The 22,112-nt window shown below is 36.3% G+C and overlaps 1 protein-coding gene across 4 annotated transcripts in view; it reads left to right on the top strand.

Moving 5' to 3' along the window:
- LOC142336059 (G protein-coupled receptor kinase 5-like) overlaps positions 1-22,112 on the top strand; it is a 101,162-nt gene that overhangs the window by 64,408 nt on the left and 14,642 nt on the right. Inside the window, exons 9-13 of one of the 4 annotated variants that reach the window (XR_012758885.1) lie at positions 1,139-1,301; positions 1,688-1,837; positions 2,308-2,445; positions 6,331-6,483; positions 14,990-15,326. Coding sequence is in view for 3 of the 4 variants with exons in the window: in XM_075384557.1 (XP_075240672.1) it covers positions 1,139-1,301; positions 1,688-1,837; positions 2,308-2,445; positions 6,331-6,483; positions 14,990-15,199 (814 nt within the window). In the remaining variant the exon portion in view is untranslated. Of the gene's footprint in view, positions 1-1,138; positions 1,302-1,687; positions 1,838-2,307; positions 2,446-6,330; positions 6,484-14,989; positions 15,338-22,112 lie in introns of those variants that run through there. The other 3 variants (XM_075384557.1, XM_075384558.1, XM_075384555.1) reach the window with 3 other exon arrangements.

The raw sequence follows: 22,112 nt of genomic DNA, 5'->3' as shown, positions 1-22,112 counted from the left end.
TTCACATGCGGCAATTTCACTTTGATTTTTACAGTTTTTTCGATTTTTGGATCGGATTTTTTTCTAAATGGTTTTCCCAATCCATTCATAGTCCATTCTAGGTCTAGTTTTCTGTTTAGTCAATGAAAATTCTTTGAATTGTACGTCAGGACTTGTCCTGCTATGTTTTTTTGTTTCGTCGTCTGACGCTCTTTTTTCGTTTTTCATTTGTTCACACAGCAAAGCTAAAAAAGTCAAATTTTGTGAATGACTTCTTCCTCTCACTAACGGCATTTGCGCGCGTGACGTCATTTCTCACTCGCTTTAGCAAAAGTTTTTAGGTTATTTGCGTGATTAGATTTTGATCATACGTGACTTACCTCACTCAATAAAATGACTTTTGCACTTTAAAACTTAAGTTTAATTTGAATTTGTTTCAGGTCAAAGGATTTCATATGTGCAGTAAAGGTCCCTAATAAGAGGCTTCTGTGGAATGAATTTTAACAAGCTTTATGAATTTATCGCTGAATATTTTTTAGCCTAATTTTTTGAGCGGCGTCGATTTTTTTTCAATTTAGATCTGTATCTGTTTCTATCTCTATTATATGGCACGCAGGTCTATTCTTTCGCAGCTATTCCGGCAATCTGCCGGCTATGTTTTGTTTGCCTCTTGTGCTCTCAAACGATGTTTGCAGCAATCATTTTAGTCCTGCGATCTTTTTTACTACTCAAAATGGAGTATTGGTATTCTACAGGTTTTTGCGAGTCGAAGAGGAGAATTTGAATCCTACAAGTTTTTACGACTCGAAAAAGTGTGTATTCTGCAGGTTTTTACAATTCAGAGGAGTATTGGTGTTCTGCAGATCATTTTTAGCTGAAATAAGTTTGTCACGAGTTCTAAATGTTACTTGTGGCGCAGCATAGGCTATAATGACAATATTTGAAATTACTTCGTGAATTTGTCCAGAAACTCACGCTGAATTTGACTGAGTCACCGACTGTATTTCAAGAGCAGTTCGCCCGACATTGATCGTTTTGTTCAAAACTTTGAACCATTTTGTTCAATTGGTTCTTAGATAACAAAATAGATCTTCTCGAATAGTCCTTTGTCTATTGGATTTTTTCGTTTGAATTTGGTAATGAAGTAATCGGTTTTCAGGTTCGGTCTTGGGTGTCTGATATACGAGATGGTTGAAGGGAGGAGTCCCTTCAGGAGTAGGAAGGAGAAAGTCAAGAGGGAGGAGGTGGACAGACGGGTGAAGGAGGACAAGGAGGAGTACAGCGACAAGTTCACCCCACAGGCCAAAAATATATGCCAGATGGTAAGGCAATACACCTCCTTGCGATTAACTAGTATCAGACGTTTCTTTGCGGGGACGTTCGTTCATAAGTCAGTTTTCGAGTTCCGCAATATTGTCCAAATCCGCAATATATTGTCCTAATATTTTTTTTACCAAATCTATCGCAGCCTTTTGAAATATCCCGAACATTTCAGCTCTCTTCAACTGATTAACTAAAATTTCTAGCAACAGCTCTTTGTTATCAGTAACTTAACCTCTCGTTTTTGCCATGCCTGATTGCAAAGATAAATTTTCAGCTTTGTCGTAGGGGCGTGTAGGGACACGTGTCATTCGGTAGGAAAGGTGCTGTTTGTAATTTTATTCTCTGTTCATTTAAAGGGCTTCCCCTGATCTATTTTTGTTTGCAGCTCCTGCAGAAAGAGGTGAGTAAGCGACTGGGATGTCGCAACAACCAAGGAGAGAAAGGGGCAGATGACCTGAAGGCACATCCCTACTTCAAGGATATCAACTGGAGGAGGCTGGACGCCGGGTTACACGAGGTCCCCTTTGTACCTGATGTAAGTCCACGAGAGATGAGATAAACACTGAACTATTCAGAAAGTCAATGTCTACGAGAATGTAAAAATTATGCGACAGATTATTAGTCGTACATAATTCTCCGTTCGATCAGCATAAAAAATCTAACGATCATAATTAAAAAATAAGAACAGTCAATGTCTCGAGAGGAAAATAGCTTCATTAATGGTCAGTTCTCGAGTAAAAGATTTTACAGCCGAAGATGTCGCAAAGGCTGGTCGTTTTTCAAAACCAAATCTGTTTGCTGTTTTCCGACAATGTGCTGTATATTCAAATTTTGAACCTTAAAAACGAGTATATTGACAAATGGCCAATTGCTTTTAGCTAAAGGAGAACCCTGAGATAAATTTTTATTGTGGAGAAACATTTGAACTTGCTTTGATATGCTCCTAATAGTTAGTCATGGTCTAGGTACGGGTAGAGATGAAAGATAAAATGTGTTAATGTTTAGCCGCGCGCAGTGTATGCAAAGGATGTGTTGGACATTGAGCAGTTTAGCACAGTGAAGGGAGTGCAGCTGGATAAGAGTGACTGTGAGTTCTACGCTAAGTTCAACGAAGGAGCAGTAGCCATTCCCTGGCAGAATGAGGTAAATCCTCAAAAGCAGAAAAACAGAGTGCTTTTGGCCGTCCTGTGTAAATTGGGAAATATGTTGCCACATGTGTCATGAAGGTGTTGATGCATGATTAATTGCTCTCGGACGAAGTTTGAAGCAATCATTGTAAACGTGTGTGTCTTCTTAGGGCTCGAAGAGGAGTATTGGTTTTCTTGATTTTTTGTGTGCCTGAAGTACTATTTGTTCAAACTACGTTTTGGCCTAAAAGCAAAAATGATTAAAATTGCCTTGTGAACTAATTTTTTTTTATCTGGAGAAGTTTTTTTCATGCGCTGCAATCAGTGAATGACTTTCCGACTTTGAAGCGAGAACGCCATTTATAGATAACCGTTTTTGACGTTCTTTTGTCCTTCATACTTCATGCATTGAACGCCTCTTTACAACGTGAAGTTTTTTTGTTTTGTAAAATCATTCACATTCTAAATTGGCGGTTTCTGTCCATTTTTTCTCATTTTTTGTATTTTGGTTCTAATTACTAGAGAAGTCTTTCTTTGCACCGTTAGTTTTATTGTTTCTCTCTTTTCAATGAGTTGGTATTCAACAAGTTCCAACATTTTAGCAGTCTCCAAAAATATAGTTTTATTCTTTCTTTTATCAGTTCTCATACAATTTACGAATTTAACTTTCTGGCTTGAGAAACTGGTTTGCTTGGATCCATGTGTTGAGAAACGGTTTTTTTGACAATGCGTATTATGTTGTTTCATTGCCTTTTCCTGATTCTATTAAATTTTTAAATAGTTTAATTTCTTTTTATTTTTGGAAATTACAGGAGAAAAATGTATTTTTTTCCTAGGTGTTGCAACGTCAGAGCAAAATTTGGTGTTTATCGAGTCCTTAAATTTTCTTTTCGTTTTTAATAGCTGCGAAGCTGTAAGCTGAGCGGAGTTATAATGGGGGTGTTCTTGGTTTTTCTGTGTTTCCTCGTTTGACGCCCCTTTTTCGTTTTACATTTGTTCGCAGAGTAAAGCCGAAGCCAATTTTTCTGAATGACTGCTTTCTTTCACTACTGCGCGCGTGACGGCATTTCTCACTCTCTTTGGCCAATTCTTGTAAAGTTCATTTGCGTTTTTAGATTTTCATCATACGCTACAATAAAATGACTGATACAATTTGATTTAATTTAAGGTCAAAAGAAATCACATGCAAAGCTGAAAGTCGAATTTTTCGAACGACATCTTCCTCACACTAACGGCGTTTGCGCGTGTCATTTCTCAATCGCTCTAGCAAAGGTTTTAAGATCATTTGCATGATTAGGTTGTGATCATACTTGACTTACCTCGCTCAATAAAATGACTTTTGCACTTTAAAACTTAATTTAATTTGAATTAGTTCAAGGTCAAAGGAACGCATATGTGTGACAAAGGTCACTAATGAAAATGCTTCTGCAGAATGAATTTCAACAAGCTTCAAATTTAATTTTTTGTAGCTGAATGTTTAATTGCTTTCAAACGCAATTTGTTGCAATTTTTTTAAGTCGGTATTTTTTTAAGTCTGTTGGTATTTTATGCTATTTTTGCTTGACCAATTTTTCTTCTGAATTTTTGCACTGAAAAACGGGCTAAAAACGAGCTCAATAACCTGAAGCCAACTGCTCACCAGTCGTTTCAGAATAATTCGCCCGAGGTTAATTTTGTTTACTTGCTCTCAAACAAAGTTTGTAGCAATTATGCTAGTCCTGTTGGTCGTTTATGCAACTTTTCGCTTGACTGATTTTTTGTCCGACCCATTTGAATTTAGTCTTCAAAACCGGGATAAATACGGAATAAAAACGGGCATTAAATGCTGTTAGAGCTCACTTTCAACTCACTAGTTTCCAATTATGCGATTCACAGAAACTGTTTTGGAGACTTAAACTTATGGTGTGAAAGGCGGTTAACCCCCACCAACCCCCTCCCCCCTCAAATCAGCCCCCTTTCACTTGAGCCCCCCTTAATCCCCACCCCTGAACATCGTTCAGGCCGTAAGGGCCCCATGCAGCCATAGACCCCCGCCCACCTTCCGCTCCCCACTGTTGCCCCCCCGCCCCCCCCCCCCCCCCACGGTGCACCTCCTCCCCCGCTGCGCTCGAACAGAAAAGATCCATGTTTAGATGGTGAAAAATCTGACTGTAATTCGATAAAATTATCTCGTTAACAATGCCAGTGAATAACGTCACGAATAACGTCAGTCGGCAAGTTTTTTTCAGGTGCTAACACTTTTTAGGGTGACATTCTATCGTTATTGTGACCTCTAAAAAACGGCTTGTTATGGATTATATTTTTTACCAGATTTGCCAAGTTCAAGTTCATTTTTTGCCTGTCAAGTTCATTTTTAGAGACTTTTTAAAGTTGCCTACAAAAATCTGATTACGCAACGCGGCAGTCAAAACTAGCAAAGTTTTACTGCTATCAAACAAACTTTGTTGCAATTATATTAGTTTTGCGCTCTTTTTATTCAATTTTTCTCTTACCGATTTTTCGCCTGACCCTTTTAAGTTTTGGTCCTCAAAAACGGGAGAAACAAGCAAAGCGCACAGGGCATTGAGTGGCTGAGCAACTCTCTTAGAGCCTTACGCCTCTCTAGTCTCTAAGTATGCCATTCACCAAAACTTTTTGGGGAGATAATTTCATAGTGTGAAGGGCGGTTCGTCTTAATCTTAAAAGATGTTGACTCTTTCAGTCACCCACCTTAGTCCCGCCCCAGTCCTCCCAACACTCCCCCGTCCACTGTCCTCCTCCTGGCAATTTGGGCGCTCCCACTCCGCCCACCTCCCTAATGCAAGCGTCCCTAAGCCCCATCTGGCTACTACCGAAGTCAACCGTTGCCGTTAGCTTGAGAGCAATTCGCGGGACGTTAGTCGTTTGTTAGTTTCAGAAACACTGGAGTTAAACAGTGTTTTCTAAGTCATAATGACATCTCAAGCAATTAGTAAAAAGAAACTTGAATTGTCATTTGTTCGGTCTTGTTTTCTTCATTATCTTTGAGACTGCAGGTCTACAAAGTTATTTTTGACAATCTGCTTGCTATTTTTTTCTTGTTGTTTTTTTTTTCGTTTTTTGTTTCAATTCCAGAAGGGGGTCACCAGAATCAAAGCGGCTATTCGCCGGCAATCTGCCGGTTTTGTTTTGAGATTCAGTGCTATCTGACGCCTTTGCATTTTGATTGTGTTGATCAATTTTTGGAGTCTGAACTACTGAAATGAAAGTGTTTAAATGATCAAAGTTTGAAGCAATTATTAATGTGATCTTTTTTAATGCGAATTTTCGGTTGGTCGAATTTTCGACTGATCTTTTTGACTGTTTTTTCCTCAAAAACTGGATAATCTAAGTGTGAGATTCACCGATGTTTTTGGAGACATAAATTTATGACGTGATCGGCGGCTCTTAAATTTAGAGTTTTACCCCTCCCCCTCAGTCACCCGCCCTCCTACACCACCCAACGTCCACCCTCCTTCCCCCATTAATTGGGAACCCATCCCCCCTAATATACGCCTCAATGATAGCACACAAATAGGATTCCTTTGATTTTGAGCGAAGTTTTGACGGCGTTTCATAGTTTCATGGATGGGGACTCCCAGAAGTTTTTCGCCAATTAAAAAATATAATTGTTTAGTTGATGCTTTTACCTTTTGAGTGATATACGTTAATTAGTAGGGCGCGTCATACTATTTATTGAGTAACGCAAGCAACTACATTGTAAAAAAGGGTGTTTTGTTCGGACACTTCTGTAAAAACAATTTTACGGGGGAAGAGATCGGTGTTGACGAAACAGTTCCGGACGTCTCCAATTTAAGTGTCCCTTCTGAAACTATTGGTCCAGAGAGTGAAAATTACTCAAATTCCGAATTCCATCATTCCTCTGAATCTTTTCTCTGTTTAGATGATTGAGACAGAGCTGTTCGCAGACTTAAATGTGTTTGGCGAAGATCCTTCCGGCGGTGAGCTTGACACACTTACCAACGACCTCGACTTCAACTACGTCCCTGAGTCACCAAAGAAGAGCATGCTCAGCAAACTCAACTGCTTAAACAAGGTGAGCAAGTTTAATATTCATGACGCTGTACGCTTACTAAGGAATGTCAGTTTTGTTCTAGAACATTCATTCGATTTTATTTCTAGACTGGCTTTTTCACGCTTGACTTCTTGATTTTGGAGTGATAGAAATTGCTCTTATTCAGAAATTCAGTTCGTAGCTAGAAGTCTGTTGTCTCAAGCGATTGTACTATACTACAGAGCAAGGCCCTGATAGCCGAGTGGTTAATTCTTAGAGTATAACGCCGGAGGTTGGGGGATTCAAACTCTGCTTGGTCGAAATTTTTTGCGCCCATAAATTATCTAGGCTACAGCCTCGATAGGCTAAGTTGCCCCGGCTGTCGTTCAAAAGCAATTTGTCTGACATAAGTGGTTTTATATTTCTACGTGCAAACTGTTGAGAGAAAATCAGCAAAGGCAATGAAACCAGAAAAAGCGGCTGTCCATATTTTAAGAATTGAGTTGTTATAAAATGTTACGCGTCTTTAGGTCTTGTGTGTTTGGCAGCGTGACTGTTACTGCTCTCATCTCATATGATTTAAAATCCAAAAACATGAATTATATCAGGGTGGTTGAACAGATTTTTGGTACTTGACAACGTATGATGTTTGAAGCAGTTATTATAGCCCTCATTTTTTATGCAAATTTTTTTGCTTGGGTGTTTTCCAAATTATTCTTTTGTCAAAATGACTTTCCCTAAAACGAAACAGGATAAACTGGTCAAGCCCGAGGGCTTTAGTTCACCCAATTGTACGGGCTCTAAGTGTACGAATCATCGAAGATGTGTAGGAAGCAGAACTTTGCTGCGAAGTGAAGTCACTCAACTGCCTGTTTTAGAACATACTAATCGGCCTGTTTTAGAACGTACTAAACTGCTTGTCTTATACCAGCCTTCTCTGTAATATTCGGTTTGCCTTATATTTTTAATAGCCACCTCAGCCGGCTATTATAGCGCTTCTATTTTTCAGGGGAAAATATAGGTTTTTACAGTTTTTGTATGTTCTATTTCGTGAATGTATTGGTACATTTCATGTTGAATATCACAGGCCATTGAGGATTACATTTCATTGAGGATTAGATACCATCTAATGAGGTTAGTTGTTAGGTTTTTAGTCTTTGTTGATTATTGAATTGTTATTCAGGACATGCCCCATTACGTTTTTTAAGATCTGTTCGAACGTTTTAATTTCTGATAGCCGCACAGTGATAGCTGGGGCTATTTTTGGCCTTCTCTTGGTTTTTTACAATTCAAAGATTTTGAATTGTATTGGGGGCGCTGTCTTTTACGATCTGTTCACACATTTTCATGATTTTTAAAGTCAAATTGGACGAGTGATTTTGGTCACGCCGAAACAGGAAGCGGAGCGAAAAAGCAAGTGGTTTTGCGGCGTGAAATTTTTTCGCTCTAATTTTAAAGTAGAGGACGAAAATGGTGTTTGAACAAAAATTCGCTTTCTCGCTAGTGGTTTTTGTTCACATGCGGCAATTTCACTTTGATTTCTTGTGCTTTTTTCGATTTTTTGGATCGGATTTTTTCTAAATGGTTTTTCCAAATTCATAGTTCTTTATAGGCCTAGTTTTTTGTTTGAACAAAATTTGTATTTCTTGCTAATGGTTTTTCGTTCACTTGCGGCATAGTCCGTTCTAGGTACTGTTTTTTGTTTAGTCACAGAGAATTCTTTGAAGTGTTGCTCAGGAATTGTCCTGCTATCTTTTTTTACTTCGTCGTACTACAAGTTTTTCGGTTTATCTTCACAGCTTGTTCAACATTTTGCGAGAAATCTTTTTGACTTCCCTGGGCTAGTTTCACTCATTCTGCTAGAGCTGTTTTTAGACAGCAGTTGCTCAGCAAAGAATTCAAAATGAACAGAGTCAGTATCAAAGGACGAAATCAGAAGTAAAACGGGATAAACCCATAAAGCCCAGTTTTAGATGCCCGTTACTCAAACTTTGTTCTTAGTTGACATCTCTAATGCTTAATGGTATTGATACTAGCCCCTGTGTCGTCTTACTACGAAACAGTAGTATGTTGATCTCCAAAATAGTTGTCACTTCAAAATTGTTTGTGTACACATTTTTGTTAGTTTTTTCTCCTTCAATCCCAATTTTGGTTATGCGAATCAACGGCGGCTTTTTTCCGGCAATTTGCAGGCTATGTTTTTGAGTGGGCAATTAGGGCATTTTAAGTGCTATAACTTCGGGAAGAATTACGAAAATTTTTGGAAGCAAATTCAAGTTTGCCAGTTTTCCGTAAAACACATTTTTTATGCAAATTTTTTTGCTTGGGTGTTTTCCAAATTATTCTTTTGTCAAAATGACTTTCCCTAAAACGAAACAGGATAAACTGGTAAAGCCCGAGGGCTTTAGTTCACCCAATTGTACGGGCTCTAAGTGTACGAATCATCGAAGATGTGTAGGAAGCAGAACTTTGTTGCGAAGTGAAGTCACTCAACTGCCTGTTTTAGAACATACTAATCGGCCTGTTTTAGAACGTACTAAACTGCTTGTCTTATACCAGCCTTCTCTGTAATATTCGGTTTGCCTTATATTTTTAATAGCCACCTCAGCCGGCTATTATAGCGCTTCTATTTTTTCAGGGGAAAATATAGGTTTTTACAGTTTTTGTATGTTCTATTTCGTGAATGTATTGGTACATTTCATGTTGAATATCACAGGCCATTGAGGATTACATTTCATTGAGGATTAGATACCATCTAATGAGGTTAGTTGTTAGGTTTTTAGTCTTTGTTGATTATTGAATTGTTATTCAGGACATGCCCCATTACGTTTTTTAAGATCTGTTCGAACGTTTTAATTTCTGATAGCCGCACAGTGATAGCTGGGGCTATTTTTGGCCTTCTCTTGGTTTTTTACAATTCAAAGATTTTGAATTGTATTGGGGGCGCTGTCTTTTACGATCTGTTCACACATTTTCATGATTTTTAAAGTCAAATTGGACGAGTGATTTTGGTCACGCCGAAACAGGAAGCGGAGCGAAAAAGCAAGTGGTTTTGCGGCGTGAAATTTTTTCGCTCTAATTTTAAAGTAGAGGACGAAAATGGTGTTTGAACAAAAATTCGCTTTCTCGCTAGTGGTTTTTGTTCACATGCGGCAATTTCACTTTGATTTCTTGTGCTTTTTTCGATTTTTTGGATCGGATTTTTTCTAAATGGTTTTTCCAAATTCATAGTTCTTTATAGGCCTAGTTTTTTGTTTGAACAAAATTTGTATTTCTTGCTAATGGTTTTTCGTTCACTTGCGGCATAGTCCGTTCTAGGTACTGTTTTTTGTTTAGTCACAGAGAATTCTTTGAAGTGTTGCTCAGGAATTGTCCTGCTATCTTCTTTTACTTCGTCGTACTACAAGTTTTTCGGTTTATCTTCACAGCTTGTTCAACATTTTGCGAGAAATCTTTTTGACTTCCCTGGGCTAGTTTCACTCATTCTGCTAGAGCTGTTTTTAGACAGCAGTTGCTCAGCAAAGAATTCAAAATGAACAGAGTCAGTATCAAAGAACGAAATCAGAAGTAAAACGGGATAAACCCATAAAGCCCAGTTTTAGATGCCCGTTACTCAAACTTTGTTCTTAGTTGACATCTCTAATGCTTAATGGTATTGATACTAGCCCCTGTGTTGTCTTATTACGAAACAGTAGTATGTTGATCTCCAAAATAGTTGTCACTTCAAAATTGTTTGTGTACACATTTTCGTTAGTTTTTTCTCTTCCTTCAATCCCAATTTTGGTTATGGGAATCAACGGCGGCTTTTTTCCGGCAATTTGCAGGCTATGTTTTTGAGTGGGCAGAAAATTAGGGAATTTTAAGTGCTATAACTTCGGGAAGAATTACGAAAATTTTTGGAAGCAAATTCAAGTTTGCCAGTTTTCCGTAAAACACAGTCAGGTGAGTCTCACGCGGTATATGTTCAACTTAATCATGCCTCAATTGTTCGCATTTTTAATTCGAGATTGAGCTTTATAATCAAGATGAAAAAAAATCACTTGAAACTCAACTTGCTGCTTTTCAAGGAAAACTTTTTTCCAAAAGTAAATTTTGTCTATTTTAAAGCAGATTGATTTAAAGCAAATAAAATTCTATCACATTTCTGTCAACTCTAGTAAAATTTAAGGACGACGGAAGTTCATAATGTTGCTGAAAATGCGCGGCAAAAACAGGCAGCTTACTGTATAACTTCGTGACCTTCAGAGACAATTCTAATCCAAACTGATTGTCTTCGCAGCCATAATAAAATCAGAAGAATTTTTTGTATCGAACTATAGCTTTTGAAGCTTAAAATTCGAATTTTAACCCGCCACAAATGAAATTATAAACCTTGTTCCACTCAGACACTTCTGACAAACAATGAAAAACTCCACAATTTTGATTAGCTCATTAAATAGCTTATTGTTTTTGCAATTTCGACCGAATTATGCGAGTAACGTCATTTATCACACTTTTTTTTCGACTATACTCGTGATTGTCACACCTGACTTACCTCACTCTCAAAAAGGACTTTCTGTTTTCAAAATGACTTGTGCTTTCTTAAATTGAGATGAGGTCAACTGAGCATATCACTTAAGTTTAATGTTAAATAGCCCCTGTCAGCCTCTCAACGGCTATTATTTAAGCGCTCACCTTTTTACAATTCAAAGAATTTGAATTATATTGGGGTGCTGTCTTTTCTTATCATCTTTGCACACATTCTCAAGTCTTTCTGGTCACGTCGAAACAGGAACTGGAGCGAACAAGCGAGTGGTTTTTGCGGCATGAAATTTTTTCACTCTAATTTTTAAGTAGTGAGAAAATGGTGTTTGAACAAAAATTCGCTTACTCGTTAGTTGTTTTTTGTTCAAAAGCGGCATTTTGACATTCATTTTTACAGTTTTTTCTGATTTTTAATCTGATTTTTTAAAATGTTTTCCCCAAATTATTCACAATCCATTCTTTTCCTGTTTTTTTTTGTTTAGCCAATGACAATTCTTTGAATTGGCTGTTTTTACTTCGCTGTACCTGATCGCATTTTTGGTGTTGTTTTCAATTGCTTTTTGTACTCTTCACGTTTTCAATTGTATTTGGGGATGTCTATGGTTCAAATTAGTTGTTCTAGTTTTTTGGTGACTTTTGATTGAACTGGTTTTAATTGCTTTTGGTAGAGATAATTGAATAATTTTAAGCAAAATTTTGCCTATTGCCTCTATCTTTTTGCTTGTTTTTGCTAGTTTTGAATTTTGTGCTATTTGCTATTGTTCCTTGCTAATAGCCGCCGTCAGCCTCTCAAATGGCTATTATTTAGGATCTCTCATTTTTTTATTGCTTTACCTTTTGATCACGTTTTTCGTTTTACATAAGTCACGATTTTCATGTTTGACATCTGACTTACCTCATTCTATGTTTCAATTGAATGGATTCTAAATTCTTTCATGCATTGAATTACGCAACGTAGTGAATACGGTCAATGTCAAAAAAGCAAAATAAAAAAAACGGGATAAACCGATAAAGCCCCGTCATTAATTCATAGTGTATGAGGTTTTCAAAGTTCATTAGAGCGACTGCTAGCTGATATTAGTATTAAGCTTAATACCCTTCAGTTTAGAAGTTGAAGTTAGGATCGGTTGAGAATCTAACTGCAACTGCACACTGAATAAGAACTATCTTCTTTTTTTTCTGTTTCAATCCCGATGTGCGTCTAGCGCGTCAACGAAGGCTATTTTCCGGCAATCTGCCGGCTATCTTTCAACCTTTTGTGCAGTTTTTTTAGAGGTTTTGCATGGAGTCATTGGAAGCTTGGCAAGGTACTTTTCAATGAAATAATTAATACAAATTTCTGTTTGTTTGTCTGTTTGGTTTTTCGTTCTTTGCTTTTTTGCCAGGTTGGGTGGGTGAATGCTTGAGTACAAGCAGTGACAGCAGATTTTTTGAAAGTTAAGGTTGGGAAGGAGCATATTGGAAATTTCTGCTTAATTTTTAGCTATTTCTTGAATTTTTAAGATTCTTTTTTGATTTTGTCCTTCATTTCCTTTACCTCCGTTTTCTCTACATGAAATTTCAGGTTGGTTTTTCCATCAATTTTTAGTCCTTTAGTGAATGAAAAGTTATTGTATTGCGTGGTTTTTTGTCAATAGTTGTTTTGGAGTCAAAACTTAAAAAGAAGTTTTTATCGGATGCGATATCATCTGGTGAGATACTCTTTCCTTGTCAATTTTCATGTTCTTGTTTCAAAGTGATTATTTTTATTGCTTAGAATAATGCCAATATGTCAATAGGTTGGTCAATTTTCTCTTTCGAGTTGCTTCCGAATTTATTCCAGCTATGTTTTTTTTAAGATTTGTTCACACATTTCCATGATTTTGGATTCCATTGAGGTGACGATACTACAAATTCTTTCCTGTTTGGCACGTCGAAACAGGAAGTGGAGCGAAAAGTGAGTAGTTTTGCGGCGTCAAAAATTTTTAAAAAGCTGTTTACCAGATGTGCTATCATCTGATCAGTTTTTCCTTGTTACTTTTTCCTTGTTAATTTTCATGTTATTGTTTGAAGTTTTAAAGTTTCTTTGAATTGTGGGTCGGGATTTGTCCTGCTATCATTTTTACAATCCAAAGAAATTGATTTTTATTGAAGCGCTGTCTTTTTAGAGCGCTGTCAAATTGAAGCGATGAATTTGGCCACGCCGAAACAAGAAGAAGAGCGAGAAAGCGAGCGGTTTTGCGGCGTGAATTTTATGTAGAACGAGAAAACGGTGTTTGAGCACGCTTAGTCGCTAGTGGTTTTTTGTTCACATGCGGCATTTTTGCGTTAATGTTTTTTGTTTTTTTTTGGATTTCTTGGATCGGATTTTTTAAAATGGTTTCCCCAATCCATTCTTAGTTCATTCTAGGCCTAATTTTTTGTTTGAGCTAAATTTCCATTTCTCGATAGTGGTTTTTGGTTCTCATGCGGCATTTTGACATTGATTTTTTTAAAATCTAATTTTCTTAGAAATTGTTTTTTCCAATTCGCTCATAGTCCGTTCTAGTTCTAATTTTTTGTTTAGTCAATGAAAATTCTTTGAATTACACGTCAGGGCTTGTCCTATTTTATTTATTTCGTCGTCAAATTTGTTGTTACGACAGTATGACGTCATAACCACTTCAAATCTGCTTTTCGTTCATTCGTTCATACAATTTCAGCGGAGTTGCGTGCGTTACGTCATTTGTCACTCTTGGTGGAGCTAGTTTTTTGTTCATTCGCGTGATTAAATTCTTTGTCACACGTGACTTACCTCACTTTTAAAAATGACTTCCTCACTCTGACATTGAATTTTCTCTGCTTTAATTCAAAGAGATAAGTTCAAAAATGCTTGTAACTCTAATTGAAGGTTATTTAATAGCAGCTATTAGAAAAAGCAATAAACTATACAGATTCTTAGTCAATCGAATTTCTTTTTAGTCAATCGAATTTCTTTGAATTGTACGTCAGGACTTGTTCTGCGATGTTTTAATAATTCGCTTCACCTTTTCATCACGTCTTTCGTTTTACATAAGTCACGACTTTCACGTTTGACTTCTGACTTACTTCACTCTTTCTTTCAACTGATTGGATTTTAATTTTTTTGCAGGTATTGAATTACGCAATATGGTGAATACTGTCAAGGTCATAAGAGACGGGATAAACCGATGGATCTCGGTCATAAAGTCATTGAGAATTAGGTTATGAAAGTTCGTGTTATCAAAGTTATCAAAGTCAGTGTTTGCTCGCTGACATTGGTATTAAGCTTATTAGCTTTAAGTTTAGAAGCTGAATCAAGTATAATTTTGGAATCTAACTGAAACTTTGGCACAAAAAAAGTCTTTGTCAATTTGTCTTTTTTTCTGTTTCAAACCAGATGAGCATCCAGCGCGTCAACGTCGGCCTTTTTCCGGCAATCTACCGCCTATGTTATTTGAGGGCACCAAATAGAAACAACACATTTGTTGTACAATTTCGTGAAAATCAAAATATGACATCTCATTTACTAAAAAAGGTAATATTTCGCTTCTTGGATTTTTTTTTCATCAGCCTTTTGAGGCGAGTTCTTCAAATCTATCGCAGCTATTTTCTAGAAATTTGTCAGCTTTGTTATTGAAAATTTATTTTTGAATATACCTTTTCTATCTGCAGTAAAAACCTGCCATTTTATGACCACCCTGTATTGATAGCTCCAAAAATATAAATTGAAACCCCTTAGTTGAAAAAGATCAATTGATCTTCAATCGACGGCACCCTTATCCCACCTGTCGTCGGAGAGCAATTTGTGTGATATTAGTTGAGTTTCTGTTTGGAAAAGATCAATTATTCAGTTTATTGTAAGGTCAACTGCAAACCAAAATAAATTTTTGGGCAACCTCTAAAATCAACCTTTAAATATAAGTCATTGGCCATGACTGTCTGCTCGTGTTCATTGTATTTTTTTGGCGTAACAAGGCTGCATTTTTTCTGGAATGCAAACTTAACTAACTTGGTAACATTGTTTGTGATGTTGTGTGTTTTGCAGTGTCTCAAAAGGCGCGAGCAAGACACGAATCACCGTGCTCTAAATAGACCTAGTGCACTAGTGGTCAGTGATATGGCACCGGGAGGCCACCAAAGTGCAATAAGTGGTGTACTGGTCGATGACCAGACACAAATGATCACGCCCTCCACTATTGCCACTACATTAATGCGAACGCCCTCTGTCCAAACGACGCCCTCTACGCCTCATTGACCCCCTCCTCAATCTATTTTAATCAACGCACAATCAAGAAATCAGTCTTTCCAATCAGCTAACCAATCAGATCTTTCTCCATGTCGCTCGACCAATCAGAATAATAATCGACAAACATATCTACGGGGTAAATTAAGCGTGAAAAGTGAGCGTATATTATAATCATCTGATCTGTTCAAATGGCATTCCACTGTTTAAAAAGTAAAAACATTGTGGAAAACATTGATTTTACATTATTATTATCTATTTATGCCATGCGTGTTAATTGTTACCCGATGACTACACGTAGCTTGCATTTGTTCTCCCCACACGTTAAGGTGTAAACAGTTCCTCGCCGCGTTAGCTCAATGGTAAGTTCAAAACCAACTGCTGTAACTTTTTATTTAGAATTGTTTTGGCTGTCAGCTGAGCGAAGGCATATTGGAGTGCGCTAGGTGTTGTACAACTCAAAGAATCTAAATAACTGCTGTGCTGTTATTTACGACTCAAAGAGGATTTCAAGTGATCTTTTTTCATTCGGTCCATTGGCTTTGAAAAAGGCTGTAAACGTCATGTAGCGCGTGAGAAATAATTGATTAAAATTAAAAATTAAAATAACCATATGGTTAAATATGCTTGAAACAAAAAAAATACTTCCAGCCATTCAAGGAAAATAATAAACATCAATCATTTTTCTTAAAAAAATCACTTTACAAAATTTTCTTCCGATTGTTTTCTTCCTAATAATAAAAATAACTTTTAAAAGCTCCTACGTTACTATTCGAAGGAATTTTTTCATGTTGTGAGAGCAAGAAATCATTCAACGTTTTCTAAACGTTTTTAATAGCCGCCGTCAGCCTCTCAACGGCTATTATTTAGGCGCTTCCTTCTATACAATTCAAAGAATTTGAATTGTATTGGTGCTGTTTTTTTTAAGATGTGTTCACACATTTTTTAATGACTTTGATCTTTCAAAACGGGATAAACAGGTAAAGCCCAGCGGGTATTAAGTTGCATTAGAGGCCCAAAGTGGGCTTTTGTAGTCCTTCAAGTGCTTATAGTGGTGCAGCTGCTAGGATGGCCTTAATTTGAGGTTAAAAGGTCATTTTTAGGAGTTTTTGGGCTTTTTTCATGGGAGTTTTTCATGTTTTTTGTGATTTTTTGTATTGGTTAGTCCTAGGTTGAAGTTTTTAAAAATTGATGAACTCCTTTTGCGGGACAAAATTGCGTGTTATGACCATTTTATGAGCTATATGTTTTGGTACTACAAACACAAACACGCAAAATGAGAATACTTTTTGCAGTTTTTTTCAGGTTTTTTAAAAATTTTTGTTTTTTTAGTTTTGTTTAGCCTTAGATGTCAAGGAAACTCCTCTAGGGTTTGATAAAGGGTTTGATGTTAGATTGCTGCATAGTTTCTAGTGATAATCGAATGTTTTTCAACTTTTTGCCATCATGAATTTTAGCATTTTTTGACAAAACTTGCAATTTTTTTTCATATTTTTTGACATTTATTGTCATTATTCAAGTTGTTTGAGTCCCAGGAACCAGAAAACCTCATTAAGGATTGGATAATAAGTTACTTAAAAATTTTTTTGTTGCCATCGAATAGGTTTCAACTTTTGAATATCATAAATTTTGGCAAGTTTTTTGACAAATTTCGCATTTGTTTTAGGTTTTTGAAAATTTTCGTCATTTTTTTTCAGTTTTTCCAGCTTCAGGGACCAGGCAATCGTCTTTGAGTTTTCTAAATGGGGCACTGCATTATTTCTAGTAACAATGGAATTGTTTTTAACAATTTAATGTATCGAATTTTAGCCGTTTTTTGATAAAATCTGCAATTTTTTTAAGGCTTCCAAAAGTTTTTGTCATTTTTTGATATTCGTCCTTTCTCAAGTGCGAGAAAACATATTCCACGTTCTGATAAAAAGTTACTGCATGGTTTTTAGTTTCAATGGATTTCTTTTCAACAATTTAACCTTCCGACTTTTAGAAGTTTTTTGATAAAATTTGCAATTTTTAAGTTTTTTCAAAGCATTTGTTTTTTAAATTTTTTTGTTGCCTCAATAGCCAGGTAACCTCATCCAGAGTTTGAAAGTAAGTTGTTAATAGCCGCCCTCACGTTCTCAGCCGGCGACTATAGCGCTCCTTTTTTTTACTTCGTCGAACTTTTTTTCGCTTTACCATTTTGTCGCTTTTTCGACATTTTGCGTGAAATCTTTTTGACTTCTGTAGGCTAGTTTCTCTCTTCTCTCATTCTGCTAAAAGTGAATTTGAACATCAGCTGCTCAGCAAAGCAATTCAAAATGAACAGAGTCAGTATAAAAAATTGAAGTCAGAATTAGAAACGGGATAAACCCATAAAGCCCAATTTTAGATGCCCGCTATTTGAACGTCGTTCCTATGAGTCTTAGTTACCATCTCTAATGCTTATTGGTATTGATAGTAGCCCCTGTAGCCTCTCTCTAAGAAAAAGAAGTATGTTCAACTACGAAATGCCATCAAAATAAATCGGACTTAAAAAAATTTTTTCGTACAAAAATATTTTTTTTTCAATATCTTCTATTTGTTCAATCCCAATCATGCTTATTGAAATCAACGGCGGCTATTTTCCGGCAATCTGCCGGGTATGTTTAAATAGTTGCTAGGGGGAAATTGAATGTCTTTCAACATTTTAGTAGCATGAGTTTTTATTTTTTGAAGTTTGATTTTTTTAAATAAATTATTGCCTATTGATCTACGAGCCAATGAGATTTTTAAAGCTTGGAATTGGGTTACTGGATAGCTTTTAGAGACACAGAAATGATTCTGAAGATATTTATATCACAATGTTTAGCAACATTTTAAAATTTGCGATTGGTTTCTTCTAAATTTTTTCGAGTTAATCGATCTTCAAGGGCCAATTAACATTTTTCAGTTATTGCAGAGATAATACTGGACCGTTTTCAGAAACAAGAATTAGTTTTGAACATTTTTTTTTGAAATAGGTCTTTTTTGAAATAGGGACACATTTTTGCCGTATGTTGAAAAGCTTCAAGAGTTTTAGCAATGAGTATATTTTTGTTTAGTTTTGATTCTTTTAATTTCTCAATGTTTTGAGATGACTTTGTTTGTGTTCTGGCTGGCATTGTTCAATTGATCTGCTGGTCAGGTATATTACGTCTTTTTTTTTGTTCAATTCTTTGAATTGTATTTCAGGACTAGTCCTGCTATGTTTTTTTAAATTCGCTTTACTTTTTGTGATCACGTTTTTCGTTTTACATAAGTCACGATTTTCACGTTGGACTTCTGACTGACTTCACTCAATGTTTCAACTGAATGGAAATTCACATCTTTCACATCTTCAGTTACGAAATATGGCAAATACTGTCACAGTCAGAAGCTGAATCAAGTTTAGTTTTTAGAATTCAACTCAAACTGCACGCTAAATTAGAACTTTTTTTTACATTGAAAAAAAATTCGATCGATTTATCTCCTTATTTCTCTTTCTGTTTCAATCCTGATGTACATTAGGTGCGTCAACGACGGCTATTGTCCGGCAAGCGGACGTCTATGCGCATTTTTGCCAACCTAAGCCATTATGGTAACTTATTGCATTTTTGTACGCATTGACGAACAATTGATTTCATTGCAAAGTTGGTTTTTGACATTCTATCTAATTTTTAACAGTTTTGTTCAAGTGTCTTGATGAAGACTCAGATACATGTGAATATTTTATATATAATGTGAACATTTTAACTATATAATGAAACTTGATTAGCGACATTTTTGCGATTATAAGCTCAGATGGTAGGATCTCTCTGTATTAGCAGATCTCTGGCTTTGTCATTCTTTGCGTGGAAAGCACACCTTTATACTCCAGTTAATCTGTCGATCAATGCGTTTTAGGTTTTTTGCAGATAAATTTTGAAAAAAAGCCGAAAACGATAAGTGTGAAAGAACAAGTGATTTTAAAAGAATGCGCGCGTTCAGGGGAACTTGATGTCCTTTTAAGTATATTGATCTTATAGCGTGAGCGACCATTTTTTAGGTTTTTTTCAGCTGCTCATCCAAATTAAGGTTCCTGTCATTTTGAATTCCAAGGTATCTTCAGCATTTTTTGTGTTATGAGAACTTCGTTTCTATAAAAAATAGATCCGAAATCAGAATTTTCTTGCGCAAAAAGAGATTTCTGTTTCGTTTGTATTCAAATTAGTTTATTTGTCTCTACATATGCTTCTGTTTTTTTGTAAAATTTCCTTGACTTTTCCATGTAAGCCGCTTTCCACAACAGACAATATTTGTTTGATGTGCGAGTTGAATTACTTTCTCCGTTGTGTTTATAATAGATGAAAAATCGTTCGCGTATAAAATAATAATGAGTGGTCCTAAAACAGTTCTCTGTTGCACAACGTGATACAGAATTTGAAAATCAGAGAACCTGCCGTTAAGTTTTACTTTTTGTCTGCGGCTGGCAAGAAATAAAAACAGCAATTCTTTCCCTTGCTGAGTTTTTTAGATGGATCAATCATTAAGTAGAAAGAAAATTGGTTTGAAAATATACGCGCTAATTTTTTGTTCAAGTGTCTTCTAGTTTGTGGCCTAAATCGGCTTTTCTTGTTTATATTTACCAGTAATTAAACGTTTTGAAGAAATTGTGAGCAACTGTTCATTTTATTATCTTGTTAATTACACTCATTAGTAACTGATCTCATAGACGTTGTAATTGGTATAAATGTAATATGTTTAATGTGATCAATTTTTGTATAATGGCTTTATTGACCCAGACATCATTTTTTGCTGTCATGTATTTTTAATTGCTCTGGAACGAAGTTTGAAGTAATTTTTGTGTCTTTTTAACGCAAAATTATTGGTTGACTGTTTTTTTGGCGTTTTTGTTTTAGAACATTTTTGGTTGACTTTTTCACGCTTAAAGTCTTTGTTTTTGCGTGATCTAAGTTGCTGTTATTCTGAAATGAAACTTTGGTTCTATAAAAGCGATTGTGAACGAAAAAGAATATACGGCATTGTAGTTTTTTTGGTTAAGATAATGGGCCGACATCCTGGATGTCCATGGTTTGAACTCATATGGGGTCGATCTTTATTTAACAACTCAAAGAGGAGTATTGGTGTGCTACAGGTTTTTACGACTGGAAGAGGAGTATTTGTATTCTACAGGTTTTCAATTGCTTTCAAACGAAATTTGAAGCAATTATTGTAATCGTGTGGGTCTTTTTAATGCAACATTTTTACTTGACTGTTTTTGCGCATTTGGCGGAGAGCAATCTTTGGCTTCTTGAGTGACTTTCTTTAGTTCTTCATTTTTAAGGATCTAAGTTGCCTTTTTTCTGAAATAAAATTTGTTGCTAAAATAGAAATGATTGTTAGGAAATCGAGGCCCTCATAGCCTAGTAAAAATATTGGGTTGGAATCCTAGATGTCAGGTGTTCGAACTCCTTTGGGCACGGCGTTTTTTGACACGCATAAAACATTTCTAAGTTACAACCCTGTAATTTAAATTGCGCCGCCTGTCGTTCGAGAGAAGTTCCTCCCACGTGTCGATTTTCTTGTTATTACCTGCATGTGATGGTACTTTGTTAAGTGGTCTCTGAGTTGAGTGTTGAATAGCCGCACAGCGATAGCTAGGGCCATTATTGACCTTTTGATTTTTTTTTCTTCGTCAAGATTTTTGCTACGATCATATGACGTCAAAACCACTTCAAATCTACTTTTTCAATTTTTCATGCAATTTCAACTGAATTGCGTGCTTGACGTCATTTTTTACTCCTAGTGGAGCAAATTTTTTAATTCATTTGCGTGATGAACTTTTTGGTGACACATGACTTACCTCACTCAAAAATGACTTCCTGTCTTTTCTTTTAATTCAAAGAGATAAGGTCTAGTTTGGTCAGGTTTGTCTCTCTAATAGAAGGGTATTTGAAAGCAGCTATTAGAAGCGGCAATAAGTTCGACGGTTTCTTAATCAAAATGTAACATCTGAGCATTTAAGAAAAAGAATTTTTTGGTTTGTTTCTTTTACTATCTTTTGGAGGCTGCGGATCTACGAAGCTATTGCGGCTATTTTCTGGCAATCTGTCAGCTAGGTTTATACAAGTTGTTTATTGCTTTCAAAGGAAATTTGTAGCCATATAAGTCCTGTGGTCTTTTTTGTGCGTTTCGCTCAACCAAATTTTTGTCTGACTCTTTAAGAATTTTTCTTCCTCAAAAACGAGAAAAATAGGTGAAGGCTGGTAGACATGAAGAGGCTAAGCAGCTCTCTTAGAGCCTTACCTTTGGTAGTTTCTAAGTATGCGATTTACCAAAACTCTTTCGAGGGGACAATTTCATGTTGTGAAGGGTGGCTCTTAATCTTTGATCCCCCTCCCCCCTCAGTCACTCCCCCGTCCATCCTCCTCCACTTGGCGATTTGGAGACCCAGTGTTTTCCAGCCCTATCCCCCCCATCTCCACCCCTTCCCTCTCCACACACTCTAACTCACCAGCTTGCTGCTGCCGAATTCAAACGCTCGCTGGTCATTTGAGAGCAATTCGCGTCACGTTACTCTGTTATGTTTTCTTTTCTAAAGTTAAATGGTTTTACAATGTTGAAATTTTTATATTTTGTTTGTCTTTTAGTTACTCTAACGCCACTCATTTTTGAGATGAAATTCAAGGTTATTCAAAATTTGCTGCTTGTTTCATCTATTTTGTCTATAATTGGATTACACATTTATGTTGGTGTATGCAGTCTATGTGAACGTAGTGTGAACTTTCATGTATGTTTTAATAGCCGCCCGCAGCCTCTCAACTGCTTTTATTTGTGCACTTTTTTTCGATCTGTTGTACCTTTTCATTACGATTTTCTCGTATTTACATAACTCACGTATTTGTGGTTTGTTTTCGGACGTACCTCACTCACTGTTATTACTGCATGGATTTTCAATCCATTTACTCAA

Source organism: Convolutriloba macropyga, chromosome 3, assembly GCF_964194025.1.
Source record: "Convolutriloba macropyga chromosome 3, txConMacr16.3, whole genome shotgun sequence".
NCBI classification, from domain to species: domain Eukaryota; kingdom Metazoa; phylum Xenacoelomorpha; order Acoela; family Convolutidae; genus Convolutriloba; species Convolutriloba macropyga.
Note: the sequence above shows the minus strand (reverse complement) of the source record. Positions and strands in the feature narration are given on the sequence as shown.